The following is a 20,312-nucleotide window of genomic DNA, read 5'->3' as shown; positions in this document are numbered from 1 at the left end:
CATGGTTGCATCACTGCACTGCAGTGTTGTATTTGCATGGATTGCAGTGTTAAACAGAAGGAGGCCGGTCCCATTGGAACAAAGGGCTGGATGGCATGCTGCCTCTGAGCTCTGTTATTCAGAGTTGATGTGTCCTGGAAGTTGCTGAACTAAAGCATCTAGCTCTGTCTCCTCTTCCCTTTTTAAACTTAAAGCAGAGGTTGGTTTGGAAAATATTTTTAGTTACAGATAGGATAGGATATATCTGAGATGATAATGCTACTGCATATTTGAGTGATGCTGTTCTCCACAGGTAGTGTTTCAAACCCCAGGAGTTATGCTTAGTGAGTTGTACGTATAGAATATTAGTGTCAACCGCAGAGTGAAATGCAAAAAAGCTTGAGTCTTTTCCAAATGGACATTTGCAAACCACACATAATAATGAAAATATTTAATTTATCTTAACTTGTTAAGTACTTCACAGGGTGTGTAGTAATGAAATTGGTAGCTCATTTGATAATTCCTGTAAGGATTTCTAAGTTTCACACAGCTTCTTTTCATTCACTGTTTGCTTGAACTTGGAGAGAGTTGTACTGGCAGTTTCTGTAACTCATTGACTGAGTGATGCCACACTGTGTGTGAGGAAATGAGATGCCCACGTGCTGCAGTGAAGATTAACATAAACTGCTATTTAGTTCTCTTTATTTGTGTCACTCCTGCGTGTATAATTTTTGAAGTTCTCAGAATTGCAGATTTCAGGGATAGATTTTTCCTCTTCAATGCTGTTTGTCTAGCATATTTAACTACTAATAAGCTCCCAGCTAAGTTTCTTTTAGATATCAAGAAAAGGAAAACTTCTGGGAGCTTTTTACATCTGAGTTATTTTTAGGTAGGTTGAATACATATTAGATGCTCAGAGGCATCTTAAATTATAGGTTTAACAGTGTTTCTGCAAGTTCCTGATTATTATTATTATTAATGTAACCTTGAAAATATTAGTGTTTTATGTAGTACAGAGAAGGTGGTGTTAGTCTGGAGGAATTGCTCAGTATAGACTGTATATACCATGTTTACTGTGCTACATTTGCCAGCAAAGGGAGAGGAAAAGAGTATGGCCGTAATTCTGCACATTTCTTGATTTGCAGGAAACTCACCTGAATGTTATAAAAGCTTGACGGAAAACTGTATAGAATTGGAGACTTACATTTTTCCACTTAGCAGAATATTGTTAGTTTTTGCAGTACAGGGAGTGTCCTTGCAATTTCAGTATTGTCCTTGTCTTAAAACTGCCTGCTTTATCTTGTTTAATACATGACTACTTACTTCTAGAAGGTGTAGTAATTATTTTCCTGTATTTGGAGAAATTTGAACTGTCTTATTTGCCTGTTTGTGCAATTAGATAGACTTTAAATTGCCTTTAATCTAAAATCTTACAAAAAAAGTTGTGTGTGTGTGTGTACTTTATCTTCTTCTGCCCTCTCTCTCTAATATAACAGAGTACACTACAGCGAGTTTTACCTTAAGACACCAGTTAGAGAAGTTGTTCTCTCATCTTTCTCTGCCACACCTAACATTTCACTGAAATGGGTGCTTTTGCACCTGTTTCCTTAAATTTTGGATCAAGGCTCAGTTACCATGTGTGTGCTTTTTCTCTTGACTCACTGAAGTGTTGCAACTGCACTTCAGAAATCTCTAGAAAACTAAACCTGACTCAGAAAAATTGTTGAAAATTCTTAAGGAAAAGAGATTGAACTGTTGCCTTTGAGCCCCTAAAATCAAGAGCCAAATAAGTTTAAGGTGATAAAAAGTGGTAAGGTCCTCCCAGCTGCACAACACACTGCGTGCTGAAATTGCCTTGAAAATGTACACATGATATGGGGCTTTTACACTTTTATAAATTTAGCAAATTAGCATAATTGACAAGAATCGCCAAATAGAAGTACAGTTAATGAAGTAATTCCCCTCTTGGTTTGACCCCCTCTGAAGCCTCTTCATCCTTCCTGCTAGCTCTGCTTTGTTTATGTCTAAAACATGAGAAAGTGTCTTGAGAAGGTGGCTTGGCCTCGATTCCCAGAAGCAGCAAGATCAGAACAGACTTTCAGGAATTTGTCTAATAGGAGAAGTACTGGAGTTAGTTAGGAAACTGTATAGCTATACAATGATAGTCCCCAGAGCTATGAATATATATGAAGAATATATATAAAAGCAAAGGTAATTTTGGCATCAGAGCAGTAGTGCATCAAACCTGCACATTTTTCATTGTTCTGCCATAAAGGCAAAATGATTTTTTTTTCACCTAGTTGTGGTCTTGTGATATTTTGATAATAAACTGCAGCCTAAGCAGTTCTCACTTTTTGACCATTTCTATGTTCAGCCTTATAGCAAGATGTGCATATGATAAAACTTCACTAAAAAGTATCTTCTAGGCTGAAGAAAACTAGTCTCAGTAAAAAAATTAGAGGAAAATGAATTTTTGGATTTGAACTTCTTTTTTTTCTTTCATTATTCTTTAACAGAACATTCTTTTCCAGGTAGGAAAATCCTCATGGTATTATTTGTTCTAAATTACTGTGTGCTTGTGTTGAGCATACTTCAGAGTGGTTGCTAACATCATCTCTTTGAATAAGGCTTGTGTAGTGGTGTTAGTCCTAGCATTATCACTGTTCATTCTTCTTGGTTTTCATAAGCCATGAGGAGGAAAGATAAGTTTGAGTGTTCCCTCTTAACTCATTCAAACAGTGGAAAAACAAAACTGTCTCTCGCTCTTTGATCTGATCTTGTCTTCCTTTGTTCCATGTTTTTCTTGATGTATCCTTTGAGTGCAGCACAGACTACTAAACAAGCTTGCAATGTGTTTTTGACTTCTTGCAAAGTACTTGCTTTCAGAAAGGTATCTGGTGCTTTACCAGAGACTGTAAAGCATGGGAGAGATTAAGTCTCACCTTGCTACAGGTTTTAAGTCTTCTGTCTTCAGCATCTCTTTGACCTGGCAGTACCTTGGAAGTCAAGGTGTTGGTGTAGCATTGGGCTGCCTTAAGCTGCCAGGTGTTTGTGTTATTTTGCTGTCGTTCCTGCTGGTGGATGGTCTGAATCCCAAGGTGGAGACTGAAAGCATTTTTCCTGGGTAGTGCTGCTGAAAAGGGCAGCAGAGGCCCAGCTGTGCTTGGGGAAGGCAGATGGTGCTGGGTTGGAAGTGATGTTTTGTCATGAGCAGTTTGCTCCCACATGGCCCTGCCAGCGGCCTTCTGAGGGATCAACAAAGGCATCTCAAAGAGAAGCCGGCCTGGTGAGTGGGAAAGTCAGCGTGGTGCTCACTGGCACACTCATCCAGTATGTGCAGCTTCCAGAATCAGAGAAGAGCAGCACTTTCTCTCTTGCCTTTTATCTGGTTGGTTTTGGTTTGTTTCCTCAGAGACTGCTGTTGAACGCTGAAGTGAAGGAGTCTTGCCTGGCTTCTTGTAGTCAAGACATGGTCACTTGCTTTGTTGGAAACCCAGGGGTGTTTCTGTTTACATTTCTTAAGTAGCAGTAGATAAAGCTGCTGGGATTTTGTTGATTCAGAATGCTCTTAAACATGTATAACTCTCCAAAGTCATCTTAATGACACTCAGCAAGGTGTAAATAAAAATTGCTGACTTCTCCAATTCCTAAGGAGAGCCTAAAGGTAGCTTGAATTAATAGAAAGTAATTGCTGACACCCAGTGTCATCTGTCAAGAGGGTGATGTTTTGTTGGTTTTTTGTTGGGTTTTTTGTTGTTGTTGTTGATTTTTTTTTTTTTTTGTTACTTTTAAGTGGTATGTAATTTTTTTCCTCAATCTTGGAAGACAGTTAAGAATATCTAGGATTGAAGGTTTTGCTAAAAGGTGTAAATTAAAGAAATATGGGGTATGACTTGTAGTGTCATCAACTACAGAACCATCAGGTGGTAATTAAATGCATTGTGTAATAGTTGTGACATGACATACTGAGTTAGAAGCACAATTCATACAGTGTTCCTTCAATTTTGTTTCCCTTGGAACTGTACCAACATTCTGCTTTGTTTTTGAAAACTCACTGACCTGGAACTGTGCATAATTCTTTTTCCACCTCTTTCAAGTACAATGTATGGAGTATAACATATTATTCACAAACCTCAATGTTTTTTTCTTCCTTGTCCTATCAGGGTCACTTTTGCAACTGTTGATATGTTCAGTTTCCACAAAAGATTGCAGGTTGTCTTGCACTTTCCTATTTGCTTGCACACACCTTAATGAGCTGTTTCTTCTTTTTGACAGAGATGGTGCGTTGAGTCATTTTCAAGTGATGCTGCTGTACCACTCTGAAGTAAAAATACATTAAAGAATTGAAGGTGCAAGAGTGCACCAGCATTCTCTTGCCTAGAAAGCCACCCTTCAAGTGAATGTACTGAAGATTTCTAGGCTGGGTCGGACAAATACCTCTACCTCCAGTTTTATGAATACTGCTCACCATGGCTGTGGAACTCTGTTTGCTGCTGCTGCTGTTTTGTGGAAGTACTATTTCAGAGGTACAGCCTATATACAAACCACCTCCTGGAACTTTGGATTTTGGATTTGTACCAGCCAAGACGTATGATACAGGTGCATACCATGAACCTGGGGCAATAGGAATTTTGTTTAAAATAGTACATGCGTTCCTGTACTTAGTACAGCCAAATACTTTTCCTCAAGGTAAGCAGATAAACTACTTTTGTTTAAAATACAGATTTGTTATAGATGTGTTCACGTTATTGTAGATACAAACGCCATAATGAGGGGCTTTTTAAGTAGCATATGTTATGATTTGGAAATCTGTACAGTTCTGTATAAAAGAATATTTTTCTGCTAAGTACAGTGGGGAGGAGATTGTTAATGAAAATAAAATGTTGGTGACATTTCACAGAGCTTTGTTTACATATCTCAGAGCTGTCACTGATAGATTTGAGGCTTGTTTTCTTAACAAACAGCATGAGATAGAAGTAGAGGATAAGCTGCTTTGTATTTAACATTAAATCCATAAGAGCTGAATTTTGTCTATTGTGATAAACAGTCAGGTGGTTATAAGATTTAGCCCTGGAAACTTGAAATAAATTTTATTTGTTTCTATATATGTGCATCCATGGTCAAGTTTTATGTAAGAGCAGCTCCATTACATAGTTATGTGTAGCTTCTTGTTCCTTTGAAAGCTGCCAGGTAAAAACTGCACTTGTTTTAATGAGACTTTTTTTCCAGTCGTTTCCTACTAAACTGTCCCTTCTAAAGAAAAACTTAGGATGTTGGAGAGGTGTGTGCAGCCTTATTGAGGTTGCATTGATTAAAAAGTGCTTTTGAAAATTGTATTTTTGTGGGTGTGGTAGTTTTATCAACTTAACTTTTCAACATGCTTTTTGTTTAATTTTGCTCTTAAAAGTGATAATGTGTATAATACTGGCATTTAAAATTATGTCAAGGTGAAGCTTTAATTAAGTCTAAGAATGGCATTGGTTTGTAGCGGATTCCTTTCAGTAGTTAGCTCCAACTGTGTATAAAAGGTGTTTATATTATTTTGTAATACAGATTTCAATTTATACATTTAAACTTTTAGTAATATAAAGCCATAAATTCTTTAGTCTCATTGGTCACATACATGTATGATATCTGTGAACTAATGTTTGCTTGAATTTTTGACATTTCTTCATGCATCTCTGACATAACTGTAGAAGAATGAGCTCAGCTGAACTTGAACGAATAAATTAAATTTGAGCAAGTGCTCAGAGTCCCAGGGGTTAACCAACAGAATAATACCCTGGCCTGTTTTCCTGAAGGATGTGTCTTTTGAACAGATCTTACTCAAGGTGTAATGAGGGCAGTTGCATGAAGGTGACAGTAATCTCACCTTTGGGAGGCACTGTTTCCAGATACCTCTGCTTCTTCTGCCTCTTTCCTTCTGTTAAATATGCAGGTGAACTACTTGTGTCTCTGTGAGACCTGATGGTGAGGAGTGCCATCTGCATTCAGCTCCTAGAAACAGGCCTCCACTCTGCCTAAAACCCTGCTTGAATATTTTGTTCTCTTACGATTGTAGAAACTTGATTTCACTGAGACGTTTACTGTGTTTTTATATTACCAAGAATTTGATCTGTGGACTTGTATGTGAAAATTAATACCCTGTGTCCTAAGCATGTGAATAATTAATGAGTATAGACTTTATGGTCAAGGTTATTGTCTGGCGGGACTGCTTGTAATAAGTTCTGCATCAAGTTGATATTGTGAACTCCAGCATTAAAGAAGTAAAGTATTTGTTCTTAGTTTGTAAGCTTTGGACATCTCATACTTCTCCTTATTTTCTTGAAGATACTTTTTGCCAAATCAGTTATTTTCAGAACTTTGCCTTTGTTATTGCATTAAGTGGAGTCATGTTCCCATGGCCCCACATACTTCACTGCAAAACACAGATTTGACAGATCATGTCGGTTTGAGTCATACCATTTAATTGGCTAATCCCCATAATCTCTTTTGCCATATGCTGTTCTATTTTCACATTCAGTGTATTAATGATGCAGTTACATATTTTAAATGGTTTTGTTTTATTTTGTTTGAGTTTGTTAAATTCTGGCTTGAAATAGAGTTAATTCTGATTCAGAGATGAAAATAAACGTGATGACAAATGGGCAGAGAAATCAAGCATTTTGATGTTTCTATTTCAGACTTCATCATTCTGATGAAGCTGGTGCTTCAGAACAGTTAGCTCCAGGTTGATGCCCCAATGTATTGCATATAACCACAACACAGAGAAGTATAATTTGTGTGTAAGCCTTGACAGCAATCACTTAGACCTTTGATCTTAGCAGTCTTGTATTTTTTCCTAATACTTGGGAGTACTCAATGTTCAGTTTTCTATCTATTAGTACTCTTACCTGGGAGGAAAAGAAGTGATAGGAGTATCTAATTGTATGCAGATACTCCTGCCTTTGCAAATCATCTAATAGTGCTCTAAAGGGGCTGAATATTTTACAGGATAACATTCATACTCCTTGAGTCCAAAGTATGCCTTTATATTTTATGCTTTATACTGTATAAATATATACTATATATATAATATGCTATATGTCTTTATGCTATATACTCCTGTGATAAAACAAGATCTGAAGTACATGAGTCATTGGGAAATGTTATTCTTAATTGCATGGTGCTAAGACTCAACAGTTGAAAGGGATCGCTTAAAGAAAAAATTAGTCAAGAAATATTTTGTGAGATGGTTTTCTTTTAAGTTACATCTAGATAAGTAATTATTTATTCCCTTCTGAATTTGTTCATCCAGTCAAGTTTGTGGAAGTACAACTTTAATCTAAGTTTAGATTTAATAAGTAAGTTATTAATCAGATTAAATATAGTTCTCATGTAAAGTACAGTAACAGAACCAGGGCAAGGAACTGTAACGCCTTTTAAGATTTTTTAAATTGCTGAATCTTTAAGACCAGCACTGTGCTCTTTGCATATGGCAAGAAACTAGCTCAAAAGTGAATTAGGATATCTGATTGCAGTGCTTCAGTGAGTCTAAATAGATTCTGCTTTCAACTCCACCAGTCAAATATTTTTTATACTCATTAGCAGATGATGTACTGCTGTAAATGGGAGTGTGTTTACTTAAGTGTAAACTGTTATTCAGGGAAGCAGCTTCCACTTCGAGTTAATGATACACTGGACTGGAAAGGACTCTCACTGCTTTGCTACCTGAGGCTCAGTAGGTCGCTTAAATCTCAGCGTGCCTTTGTTCCTCCATGGTCATGATTGTGCTGCTACTCCTTGAGGACTATTTAGAATAGAGGCATCATTTTCCTTCTTGTTAATAACAGCACTTAAAATAAAGAGATGATAATAGGAAAATTACAAGTTGCTTCTAGCACTTAGCTAAGAAAGAGGATGTCTAACAAAACAATCAGTTTTTCTTACTTAAAAATTTTCATATCCTGTAGCATTGATTTATTGATAAAGTGGTACTTCATGGTTGTGAGATGGTGCATGCCATCTGTTGTGTTGGAAACCTTCAGATATGAACTTGGTATGGGCAGGGCATGGTCAGTATGATGGTGTGGCTGCTATGAATTATCATAGTTTTGTTTTTGTTCCCATGGAAACAGGTGTTAGTTGCAACAAGAGAATGTTAATCTGAGATTCCACTTGCCAGCAGGATGTGCCCAACAAATCTTTGGCTTCACAACTTGTGTCTTGTAATAAAAATATGAAGCCTTCACAAAGGAAAGAAGATGGGAATAAAGCTCCTGCTCCTATTTTTAGGTGAAATAAGTAAGAAACTTGCAAGCCTGTTTGCCTTACTGTACTGTAGGTGAACATGCTGCAGAACAATTCTACCAGTTAAGTTACAGCTGCTTTTCTCCAGCTTCTGACTTTTACTCTAGATAAGCATTTGTGCTGAAGCGGGAATACAGCTAACATAAAAGTCAGCTGTTGAATGCAGGTACTTTCTGGGCAAAGGGTAGTATGAAGAGTTAAATGTACTATTTGCTGTGGGGAACAAAACCAAGATTTTTAGACCAGGACTACACCTCTCAGTTCTTACTGACTGTGGAATATTGCTTGCTAAACAGTTTAATCAGACTGAGGATCAGAATGTGAATATTTTAATGTCAGGTCCTGTGTCTGACCCCTTTTGTCCTTTTCTCCTCATCTAGTCAGCCTTTAAAGCAGCTGCATATTGTGAAGTTCAGCAGGTTAGTCTTGTTATCTCAATAATAAATCATGAGTGTATTCAGTAATTAAATTATTTCCTGATATTGTAAAGAAGAAACTTGTAACTTGATGTGAAAATAAACTGTATCTGTAGCTAGTATAGATGTAACAGAAAATGCATATGCAAAACCCTATTGTTTTGGGTAGGTTTGATGAGCTCCTAGGATACTGACTTTTTAAATCTATTGGCTGTGTTGAGGCTGTAAAGCAAGTAATCAAAACACTTCATCACCCCCTCACTTAAACTTAGTAAGGCAGAATTATTTTGTGTGTGCAACTAGCTTCTTTGTCTTTTGTAGCTAATTCTTCAGAGCTCATTTTTACTTCAATTTTGCTTCCTGTTAGTAATAAGTCTTCCACAGCTCCCCTACAAGAAAAAAAGCATCTATCTGGATGTTGGAGCTAAGCTCAGTTATGTTTAATTGGTAGTGCCCTTTTATTTTTGAACTTAAGATTTTTCCCAAGAATGTTGGGCATGTCTGCCCCAGGTGGAAGGATTGTGCTCTGGCTGTGCAAGTGCTACAGTCCAGCATCATAAAATTTTACACAGATACCTGTAGCCATTATGATGTTTCATAAAAACATAATTTGGGATATCCTTTTTTCCAGTTGTGTGGTGAAGTTTCAGTTTTAGTTTGGATGTGTTAATACTACTTTTTTGAGCTGGTGTTTGATAGCTACCCACCTGTGCATGTGGGTTAGTTTTCTCAAAGCTTGCATCCTGGAGCTGGGAGCACAGCCCTGGAACTGGTGCAAGAACTGAGAAGAGGGGAAGAACAATCTGCCCATTAGTAACTTTGCTGTTAGTTTGGCTTCTTAGGTTGGCTCAGTTCTGTTGTCAAGAGACAGTTGGTGCCTTCACTCCATCCCTGTGGTGTTTTTCCACAGCTGTGACTGTAGTGTGAATTTAGAATAGTGGCTTAAGTGTGTATATCAAAAATGCAGGTGTGACACGTGCACTGCAAAATGCAGTGACAGGTGTTGTATGCAGCGGTGGTGGGAAACTGGGATAACAGTGCTCCTTTATTTGGAGATACAGTATTTACATTGAAAGAAATTTCCTGTACATAATGTTGGAAATACTGGGGAAGATGGAGCAGCAGGAAGATACGAGATAATTTAGCCTCCTCTCTGCCCACTCGTATACATTTAAGGAAACAGTGTCAAAAAAAAAAATCACTGCTCATTTGGTGTTGGGAGGTTAGGAGCTGCTCTGCTTGGTGACATGCCCATATAAACGAGAAGCATTCTGAGAACATTTCTGAAGCAGATTTAGGGCTGGCTTTTTAGTTTTCTTAGGCATCAGAAGAGTAATTCTTTTTCCCCTGATTTATTCAAAACGGCAGACCAACAGATTGCTTGTCAAAAGGACTTTCTGTGGGCAGGGAGGAGATGGATTTTAGGGAGGGGAGGCTTATATAGATAATCTACTGGAGGTTACCACAGAAAACTACCGTTGAAAAGTTAAGGCTTCTCTGATGTCTTCCCACCTGCTTCTTTTGGATTATGTAAACAAGGAATCTCTTTTGCAGACAGGCATTTTATGGAAAATATGGAAGTAATTTTTTAATCAGTATAGCATAGTTGATAATCTGAAATTCTTGTTCTTTATGCCCAACTGGAATCCTTTCTCTACAGTATCCTCAGTGCCTGCCCTGATCTGGTATAATCCTGCCTGCCAGCTGTGCCTAGGAGAAAAAACATGCTTTGACAGCAATTGGAAAACATCAGTTCAACTTTAAAATTTCAACACTTAGGACAAAAGGGAGAAACAAAAGAAAACAAACTTCAGGTAGAGATTCAGGGCATTGGGTTACTTTCTATGGGAAGGGTTCTTGAAAGTAACATTAGCACAGATGGCTGTGGTAATTCCTGCAGGGTACCTCAAACAGATATGCCTCTTGGAGTTTAATAATAATCATAAATTAAAGAGGCTTACAGTTGTGCAGTATTCAGACAACTCATATTTCCCCAATCTAAACTGCCTTCTCCCCATTCCAAATGGGACAGCTACATCCTTTCTGGGCATGTTCTGGGTGGAGTACTGAGGAACTCAGGAAACCTGCTGAGAGTTGCACCATGGAAAGTCCTTAAAACTGTCCTGACCTTGTTCTGTTTGCCTGTGGATGCTAGTGGGAGACACAAGGTATAGCCAGAGAGCTCATCAGCAGCATTCCCTGCTTCAGTGCACAGGGTATAAGGTCTGGATGCAACTAAATCCAGGGGTGCTGACTACAAGGAAGGGAAGGGTGTGAGTACAGGATGGTATTGTGAGTGAACATGGCCTGCTTGTTTGTCATACTAAGTAGAGTCTTCATTGGTGGGGTTTGCATATTTTTAAAGAAAAAAAGCAAAATTACCATGTTCTAGAAATGCATATATTTAGATAATTAGCACTTTTGTACTTTTAGTACCACTAAAAGCATGATGAAAACAAGTCTCATTGTTTGAGACTTGCAGATCATATCTGCAGCGTCCCCTATAGTGAGAAGTGGGACACCACAGGTTTTGGATCAGCCGCACTGTCTGACACCGTGGATGAACCTCTTTGAAAATTACCAGCAATTGCAGACATCTTTTGGGTTTTCAGGAAATTCTACTGAGGCACCATAGTTTTCCCAGCTTAGCAGTGGCTACTACTGTGCTGCCCATCCTGCCCCTTCATTTAATTTTTACATTTGCCTACATAGTACTGAACCTCATTCTCATTTCTAGCTTGTAGCTCTGGAACCGATGAGGAGAGAGGAGGGGGGAATATCACTGAACTTACTGGAATTATGTTTGCACAAGCTTCTAAGAGACTTCTCAGTTCTTTCATCATCTTGGCTGTTATGAAGCATTTTGAGTTAATCATGTGAAATACTGCACAGAGACTGCCTGTTATTAGAAAAGCAGTCATTTGAGCCTCTCTTTTCTTTGTTACAGACCATCATAATAAGATAGCACAGCCTAGCCCTATTATATTTGTCTGGTAATTTGCTTAGGTGGTTGTTCACAGAACAATAAACTCCTAAGTCTTGTTCAGTGATGGCTTTTCCTTGAATGATATCAGCTGAAGTAAGGGCAGCTTGATAGAACTTTGCAACCAATCTTTGCACAGTCCTGTTAATCAATGTTTCATTACATTGAAAATGACAATTAGTATTTTTTCCTCTCCCTTTTTCTCACTATTGTTTTTGCTTCTCAAGATGGTCTAACTTTCAGATCTTAACCAAAGTGGTGCCTTTTCCAAGTGCATATGCAATATTCAAAAGTTGCTGGAGCAAAATAAATGTGTAAATGTTAATTATAGTGGGTTTTGTAATCCTTTTAACAGTATTAAAATTTTCCATATATGCATTAAGGCTTTTGCGTATACCTCTTCCTTCTTCCAAAAGTGAGTTAACCTGTTGTTAGAAGAGCAACCAGGTGCCACAAATGTCAGTCAGTGTAGTTTAAGCTGACTAATCTATCAGTATATACATTTTAGTGTAAGCCTGCCAGTTATAACAAAGCCCCACAAACCTACTTTGACACTTTTTTCAATAAACACATAAATTTCTTACCTAAAAACACTTGTCTGATTAAATTATGACTTGTATTACATCATAGTATAGTCAGGATCTGTCTTTTGACAGAAAGTATGCAAAATTATTTTGTTGAACTTTAAAATGTGATTACAGTTATGAATGTGAATATTGCTACTGCTATTAAGTATGCTTTGGCTGTTTAACTCTTTTGAAAGAAGCCTGTACCTGTACCAAATAAATCCAAGCCTAATTTACTCTCTGCAGAGCAGCAGTCTTTACTTTTGCTTTGATTTTTGAGTGAAGTAGTGATCTCTGTAGTACTTTGAACCAATATGTATCCCCAGTTATCAAACATACATTGAAAGTTGTGGCTCTTGCAAAAACGGGGAGGCAGAGAAAGGGAATTCTAAGGAGCCCAAGGGAAGCTGCCACAATGCCAGTCACTGAGGTAATCTGGTCAGCAGGGTTCCAGCATGTCATTCTCAATTATCTCTGTTCATATTACCAATAACCCAAGTTACGAAAGAAAGGATTTTCTGTGCTTTCCTCAGTTTACAGCAATTCCTGAGGAGATAAAGGAGGAGAAAAAATGTTGTCCATACAGTCCAAATATTTACTACTTTGATCAATGTTACAAGTCCAGTATGTCTACACAACCCAGCCTATGGAGAAGTTGCTCATCCTGCTAAACCAGACAAACATACAGTGCTCCAAGTTAAATCTTTGCCTGTAATCTGTTGTAAATCCTTACCAGATGGTGGCCTAGGGAGAACTTGAGGTAGCTACTGCTAACAAAGCAAGTGGCAAGAAATAGCTGTCGTGGCACAAACAGTATGCTGCAGAAGTTTTGTTGCCTTCAGAAAAAGAGACTGTAGTTTCTGTGTGGAATACTTCTTCAAAGCTTTCAACTTCATTTTGTGTCTGCGTGATGCATGCAAATTCATTGCAGCCTCCTAAGGAAGGATTTTTCTAAAGACTGCTCTGTCTTTTTTCTTCTTCCAAAACTTCAGCAAGAACAGAACTTTCTTTGTAGCAAGGAACAGCTAGAAAGGCCCTGCAAAGGTTATTTTCAAAGGAGAAATCTTTCATTCCATGTGTCCCATAACGGTTGATATTGTAGCTATTTCTTTTTTCTTCAAACCTTTTCCTTGGCCAGGCTCTTTAATGTTGTCTGTGCATGTCAGTGGAAAGCAGGAAGTGCCTAAAAGAAAATGTGGCTGTTCTAAAGAGTAACCTCAAGTTAATAACCTGAAGTTTGGGGCAGCAGCTGTATGGTGTGAGGACTTCCAGTGGAAGACTTAAATTACCTGTTTGGTCTTCCTGACTATTAACTTCAGTTTTTGGGAAATGGGGAACTTTTTTGTGTGTGTGAATTAAGTTCACTGACTGTTAATTTTATCTGATCCACTGCTGTATAATTTATTTCTTCAGTAGACCAGTGTTATTTTCTGGTAGGAGGGATGTAAAGGAAGTGTCCTTAATTTCACATTCCAGTTACCTTGGAATCTGTTGCTGCCATGCAATTCCTTATCTTCAGCAGTTCCCCCATGCTTAGTCCTACCTGTGCTCTGGCTAAATCTCTCCCTGTTAGGCCACTCCTACAGTTTCAGCCCTGCTCATAGCTGTTCATTTCCTCATTACCTACTCCATATTGCATCTCTGTTCCCTGCTGTCTCTCATGTTGCCCTGCACTGCATGCAGTATAAGCTAAGGTGCATTTCTAGGTGGTTTGGTACCTTGTCTTTCTGTTGTGGATAAAGAAGCATATACTTTACAAATCTGCCAAGACTTTAAAAATGTATTTATTGTATTTCTGCTTGTGTCTTATTGTGTATTGATGAATTTTGTGACAGCCAGAGTGCTGTAAGATAACAATATGAAATTAAAGAAAGCAGAGTCAAAGAACAAGAATGGGCAGTGATCATGTTGATGAGAGGAAACTGTGCTTAAGGCAGAAGAGGGTGACAAGACAGATTGCCATAACAGATGAGAGGTTAATACATTTAGTATGGTGGGGAAAAAAAGTTAATTGTATAGAGAGAGAGACTTTGCCTAAAAAGAGGGGGGAGAAATTATCTAGGGATGCTGGGGTTATTTTCCTAGTTAAGGACAAGGGCTATGTCCCAGGTCTCTCTGAGGAAAATAGTGTGAAAGGGGGGAGTGAAGCTTTTCAATCTGAAGTTGGAAAGGAATAGTCTATACTAAATGAGTGAATGCCTGGATTAAATTCCTTATCTGTGCACCAAAGTGATCTCTTACTGTGTGGGAATTGGGAAGATCTCCTGTCTATGAGGCTTCTCACTTGTCCTACAGAATGAATTTTCTTCCTGCTCTGCAGCACGGGGTGAGCAGTGTGAGTGTGTCAGGGCCCTCCCTCTCTGCAGTCACCAGCTGTGCATGATGGATTCTTCACAGCCGTCAGCGTTCCTGGGCTCTCACCTTGCTCTGCACTAGAACCAGAGGGAAATGATGCTGTGGGATTAGGGGCAGCAAGAGTGAGCAGAGCCCTCGTGGAGGCAGGGACAGTAAAGGGGACCAAAGGTAACCTTGGGGTACCTGAAGAAGGAGACCTCCTCAGTGGGAGCAGAATCTGACCATGGTAGAGGCTACTGGCTTGAGGCTTTGGGGAAACAACCAAAGCCCCACTCAAGTCAAAACAAGTATTTTAGAATGTCAGTAAATTGAACTTGCTGTAAAACTTGCTTTAAGATGCCTGGAAGGTTTTTGTCTTTGGTAAGTCTGAAAGGCTTTCCTGATTTTTCCTGGCTTTGCAGGAGATATTCATTAATGTGACTTATAATTAGGGGGGAAATGAAAGACAAGTTTGAAGTAAGTTTAATTCATTAATGTCAGACTAATTGACCTATGTTCAGAGAAGAATTCTTCAGTGTGTATTGACTGTATTATAGATGAACAGGAATGGACTGAAATATTGTTTTATACATGAGAATGAGGTAGCAATAAAGTAGTTATTAACTGATCATTTGTCTTATCTATGTAATTCTCTCCTGTTGTTCGGAAAAAATCTTTTAGTGCAATGAATGCTTCAGTCATGGTTCTTATTGGCTTGTTTGAAGATCTTTCAGAATAGAAGCATAATATGTTATATTCTGCATAATTCCCTAATATATTATATTTATGTATAAAAAGACATTAATTTCTGGCATAATTTGAATAAGGCTGGAGTTGCACTACAGCTGAACTGGCTCAATGGAAATTTTTGAGTGAGGTGGAAGCATAGCATTCCCAAAGGTTTTCCTCCAGCTATTTTCCTGTCACCTAGATATGAAAAGCTTCCTTGGCAGAAGAATTTGTAATTAATTTATGTTAGTACTTAATAGCCAGACAGTTTATTTTAAAATCTCTGTTATTTTTGCTATCCTTTTCTGTAGAGCAGTTCTAAGAAGCACACTTAGTGGTAACCTCATTTTCCTGCCAGAGTAATGAGATATTGAGTGTATGTACACAGTACTCTTGCAATGCAGGAGTTAGTGATTATGTTTTCTTAACTGAAGCCCCTCAGAGGTACTTAATATTTCTTCACAAATTGCATTGGTAAATTAAGAGTTCATCTGGCTAGTTAGATTTACTAGGGCAGATGGCATTTCGCATGTGTGATGAGAGCAGGAAGGATTCAGCAAAGCAATAATGTAATTAGCTGTGTAAATGAGCCTCACAAGGTAAATCTCTTTAACCCCAATGATAAAATGTGTTTTGTGCTAAAGCTGTGGATTACTGGTCCTGTGAAACAATGTGTGCAGCTAGTCAAGCCAGGATTTCAGGAATAATCCAGTTAATTTGAAAATAAAGGACATCACTTTTTATTACACTTTCCTAACACTTTTATGTTTGAAACAGAAATTTGCCTCAAGATGGTACTTGGCAAGAATACAAGAGAGAGTTGTGTGGAGTTACCTGAATTCAGTTGTAAATAAAAGCTTATTTGAATGCCAGAGGTGAGATGTTCTAGCTAGGGAGGAAAGATGCTTCATAAAAGCAGACCAAAGACCCAGGCTGAATAAAATGTGAGCTGAGCTGTCTTTTCATTGTGCTACACTGAGCAGCGTAGCTCCTGTTTACACAGTACCTGGCACAGGGTGTTCCCCCATTTAACCCTTAAGCTCTGCAGTAGTAGCTGTGATTATCAAGGTGCAGTAAAATCTGTAGAATCACAGTGGTTTAGGTTGCAAGGGACCTTTAAAGATCATCTGAGCAGGGAGGATTTGGGTGCTGCGAATTCACCAAGGCCTGTTTGTGCCTACAGATACATGAGTAACTGCAGGTAATCTCACAATCAGTTCTAGCTAAAAGTATTTTTAATGGGAATATATACAACTTCCACATTTAATTTGAAATCAATCAACTGGAGATAAGTCTAACCATGTTGATATTGAAAGCTATTGAAATAATAAATTCATGGTAAAGACTGGTCAATCACTGTGTGCTGCCTGGTTAGAAAAACACCCTGGAGCATTGTGTTACTTCTGAAAAATCATTGAAAGTAATCTAAGTAGCGAATCTTTATTCAGCAGGGCAGTCTCACATTTTGTAAAATTAAGCAGAAACACTGGGCTGTGTAGCAACCCTTTGTGTGTGCATGAAACCTGTATTGTTCTTACTATTAAATTTACTCAATCCATGTGGGAACCTTTTGTACCGATTTTCAGGCTTTCTTTTTTATTATTAAACCTAAAGATGTTTTACTTTCTGATGAACAAGCTTTAGAGTCTAAATTTCAAAACAAGGTGTGAAGTGCTATTTTCTGCGTAAGTGTGTCATAGTGTAGTCAGGTTGACTTCTGTCATTATTTTACTCACAGGCTATAAAATACAGAAACAGTATTAATAAAACTGTGAATCAGGGACATTCTGAACAATTTAGACATATCACAAGAAATCAGAGCAAGTTTTGGGTTGTTTGGGTTTGATTTTTTAAAAATATTATCTTTTCTACTTGGAGATACTGAAAACCTGACCGGACATGGCCCTGGTAACCTGTGGGGAGTCACTCTGGCCTGAGCTGGGGGTTTGGACTGGATGATCTTGAGGGGTCCCTTCTGATCTCAACTATTCAGTTTCTCTTGAGTAGTTACTTTCATATGCATAATGCATGCCTACAGAGGTCCATAAATCGGTGTGGGTGTGTGTTTCTACAAGTATGTAACTCTTAATATAACATGTTTGAGAGTTTGGGGTTTTTTTTAATGTTTAACATATTATGGAGACAGACACTCTAACTTACTATGGGGACAGACACTCAACTAGAAGAATGGGTAAATGCCTTCAATTTTTAATTAACAGGAAAAGCTAACGCTTCTAAGATTTTCTTGTACCAATTCTCAATAATAGGAAATGTATCAAAGGACATTTTTGTCAATAATAAAATCTTGCTTTCTCACATGCTTACTGGTAGTGTTTTTACTACTGTGCTAAATAATTTATAATAGTCATTATGATTGCAGGATAACTGGAATAATTCACATTGGAAGGGATCTTCAGACATCAAGTCCAACTGTCTTCCAAAGCAAGATGAGTTTTGAAGTTAGGAGAAGCCTAGAAATGAGAGCAGGTTTCTAGGGGCTCTTCTGAGCAGCATCAAGAAGAGTAATGCCAAAGAATCTTGGGCAGTTGGCTCCTGCATCCGATCACCTGCACACAGTCTGTGCTGCTTCATGTACTGAGGATCCCAAAAGTTTTTTACTTTTTATTCCTTCCTATCACATTCTAATTGAAGCTGGTCAGTTTCTCATCAGTGGCTGTCAAACAGTGCTAAATAGTTGAATCAATATGTAAACAAGAAAGTTGTTTTACCTCTTTTCCTGTATGCTGAAAGCCATCTAAAAAAATTTTTGCATTTATAGTTTCATGCAGACATATTTTTAAAATTTATTTACATGGCATAGAAATCAGCAGGAAGAAAGAAATGGTACTTCTGTTGGAGAAGAAAAAATTGCCCAACAACCAGTGTGAATTAGATCTTTGGGATTTGTGCATTTTGCCTCACTTAGATTTGTATCTCCTTGTTACTGAAACTTTCAGAGAAACATAGATGCTGCCTGAGATGGTCTCAATGCAGGGAGGACTCTGCTGGTCCCAGTGTGTGAGGTGTTTCAGAGTTGCAGCAGTGGATCAGTTGGTTGCCTATGCAGTGGTGTGTGCCCTTTATTTCAGCAGTCTCATGACTCCCAAGATGCAGCCTGAAAGGAATTGCAGGGATTATAACTCTTTTGTGCTTCCCAGGTGCTTATTCTGTGTATGGCTTGGTTTTATTTCTCTTATTGTGGGACTAAGCCTTATCTTGTACTTATGTATGGTCTTTCCAAAATGAGATTGCTTCAGAATAGAGGCAACATACCACTTGCATACCACCAGCACTCTCTGCGTGTTTTGGAATGTACTCCCCATGCAAGGAATGCTTTTTGGCTTGGCACTTCACTGATGCATTAACAGATCTTTATTTTTTAATTGGCAGTCTTGCTGGCTGCAGCTCCCTTGCCAGGGACTTCCTGCCTTAAACCAGCAGTTGGTGCTTTGCTGTAGTGTTTTCTTTCCTTCTGCAGTTTCCTGTGAGGAAGTCTTTAGGGTGTCTTCAATCAGTCGAGTCCATGTTCCCACTTCTGGGTGTTGAGGAAGGAGAACACTGCTTGCTTAGGAATTTGTTTTCCTGAGCCATGTGTGGGGTGAGAGAGGAGTGAGATCAGCCCCTGTGAACTCCCTGAACATACTTCATAAGTGCTACAATAAATTCTGAGGGGCCTTGTATTTTTGGGAGGTGAAAAGTCAGTTTTACACCTTCAGGTTCCTTGTGGACAGGTTAGGTAACTTACTGGAAGTTTTTATCCTCCAACTGGAGGTTGTTTATTAACTATATTAATTTGCACATGGGGATACTGAAAAGGAGGCAATAGTAGGATGAACATAGGGGGTAGAGTTATTCCTTGAGCTGTTTGAGGTGTAGAGTGCTCCTTTCTAACGTGCTTCCTCCTCATCAGAGGAGACCAGGAGTTTGGTCAATTATTTCTCCGGAACATCCAAGCACTGTTGTTTTTACGCTGCCTAGCACGGAGCACGCCCAGGGCCACTGGTGCTTCCCTGAGGCAGAGGGGCTGCAGAGCTGGCAGTGCCCCTCTCCTTCCAGTGCAGGATGTCACACAAGTGATTGGGAGAAACAGTTCCCAACTTAGTTTCCATAGGGTTGTCAAACCTCGATAGTGGTAGGCCAGTGAGAGCCTAAAAAGGGGATCCATTTGTTGCAGCTGCCAGTGTTTTTTGAACGTGGTATTAGTGGTGTTAAATTCCTACCTGTTTTTTTGTGATTTCTGTATTTTTTTATATTGTGAATAAATTAGAGTGAGTGTTGGATCGATGCACAGTAAATAGTAACATGTTAGACTTTCTGATTTGTTTTGGTGGTGTTTCATACTCACTGTTGATCCAGAGATCAAAAAAGAAAATACAAAAATACAAAGAGGGAAAAGGATTGGGATAATGTGGCAAGATAAGGGTCTTCTTTGTACCCTTCAGTCAAAAAGTCATCATAAGCATGCTTGTTCTGCACGTTATCTATCTAATGCTGTGTGTGCATATGTATATATATTTGTGCATGCATGTACTTGGCATAAACATGAAGCAAAGCTGATACCCAAAACATTGTCCAAGTAATTGATACATATGTGATGAACTTTCAATGATTTTATGCTACAGAGGAAGACCTTGGAAAAACCTTCACTGTATTTCAGTAGCAACTGGTTAACTGATAGACAACCTGGCTACATTCCTGTGAGCTCATAAAACACACAGTTGATTAGAAATGTTATTTCTAGACAGATTTATGGGGACACTTATATTCTTCCTGTGCTGTTGATTGCTGTTCTTAATTTCATCTTGCCAACCTAACACTAGAATTCATGCTATTGTCTTTCCTCTGCTTTTATCAATTATGTTGTTTAAAACTGTGGAATATTCTTGCTTATTTTCAGATCTCATCAGAAAACTAGCACAGCAGCAGTTTGGAAATACACAGGGCGATTATCAAAAGGTAAATTATCTATGTGTATCTGCATAAAATAATGAAAATTATGACTTTGAAATCCAGGTT

At 38.4% G+C, this 20,312-nt stretch overlaps 1 protein-coding gene across 8 annotated transcripts in view; it reads left to right on the top strand.

The window, feature by feature from the left end:
• Positions 1-20,312, top strand: part of PROM1 (prominin 1) — a 60,259-nt gene that overhangs the window by 2,475 nt on the left and 37,472 nt on the right. For all 8 annotated transcript variants that reach the window (XR_015803035.1, XM_088163175.1, XM_088163171.1 and 5 more), the window contains exons 2-3: positions 4,255-4,668; positions 20,194-20,252. Coding sequence is in view for 7 of the 8 variants with exons in the window: in XM_088163175.1 (XP_088019301.1) it covers positions 4,449-4,668; positions 20,194-20,252 (279 nt within the window). In the remaining variant the exon portion in view is untranslated. The remainder of the gene's footprint in view (positions 1-4,254; positions 4,669-20,193; positions 20,253-20,312) is intronic.

The sequence above is a fragment of the Sturnus vulgaris genome, chromosome 4 (assembly GCF_052056855.1).
Source record: "Sturnus vulgaris isolate bStuVul1 chromosome 4, bStuVul1.hap1, whole genome shotgun sequence".
Taxonomy (NCBI): domain Eukaryota; kingdom Metazoa; phylum Chordata; class Aves; order Passeriformes; family Sturnidae; genus Sturnus; species Sturnus vulgaris.
Note: the sequence above shows the minus strand (reverse complement) of the source record. Positions and strands in the feature narration are given on the sequence as shown.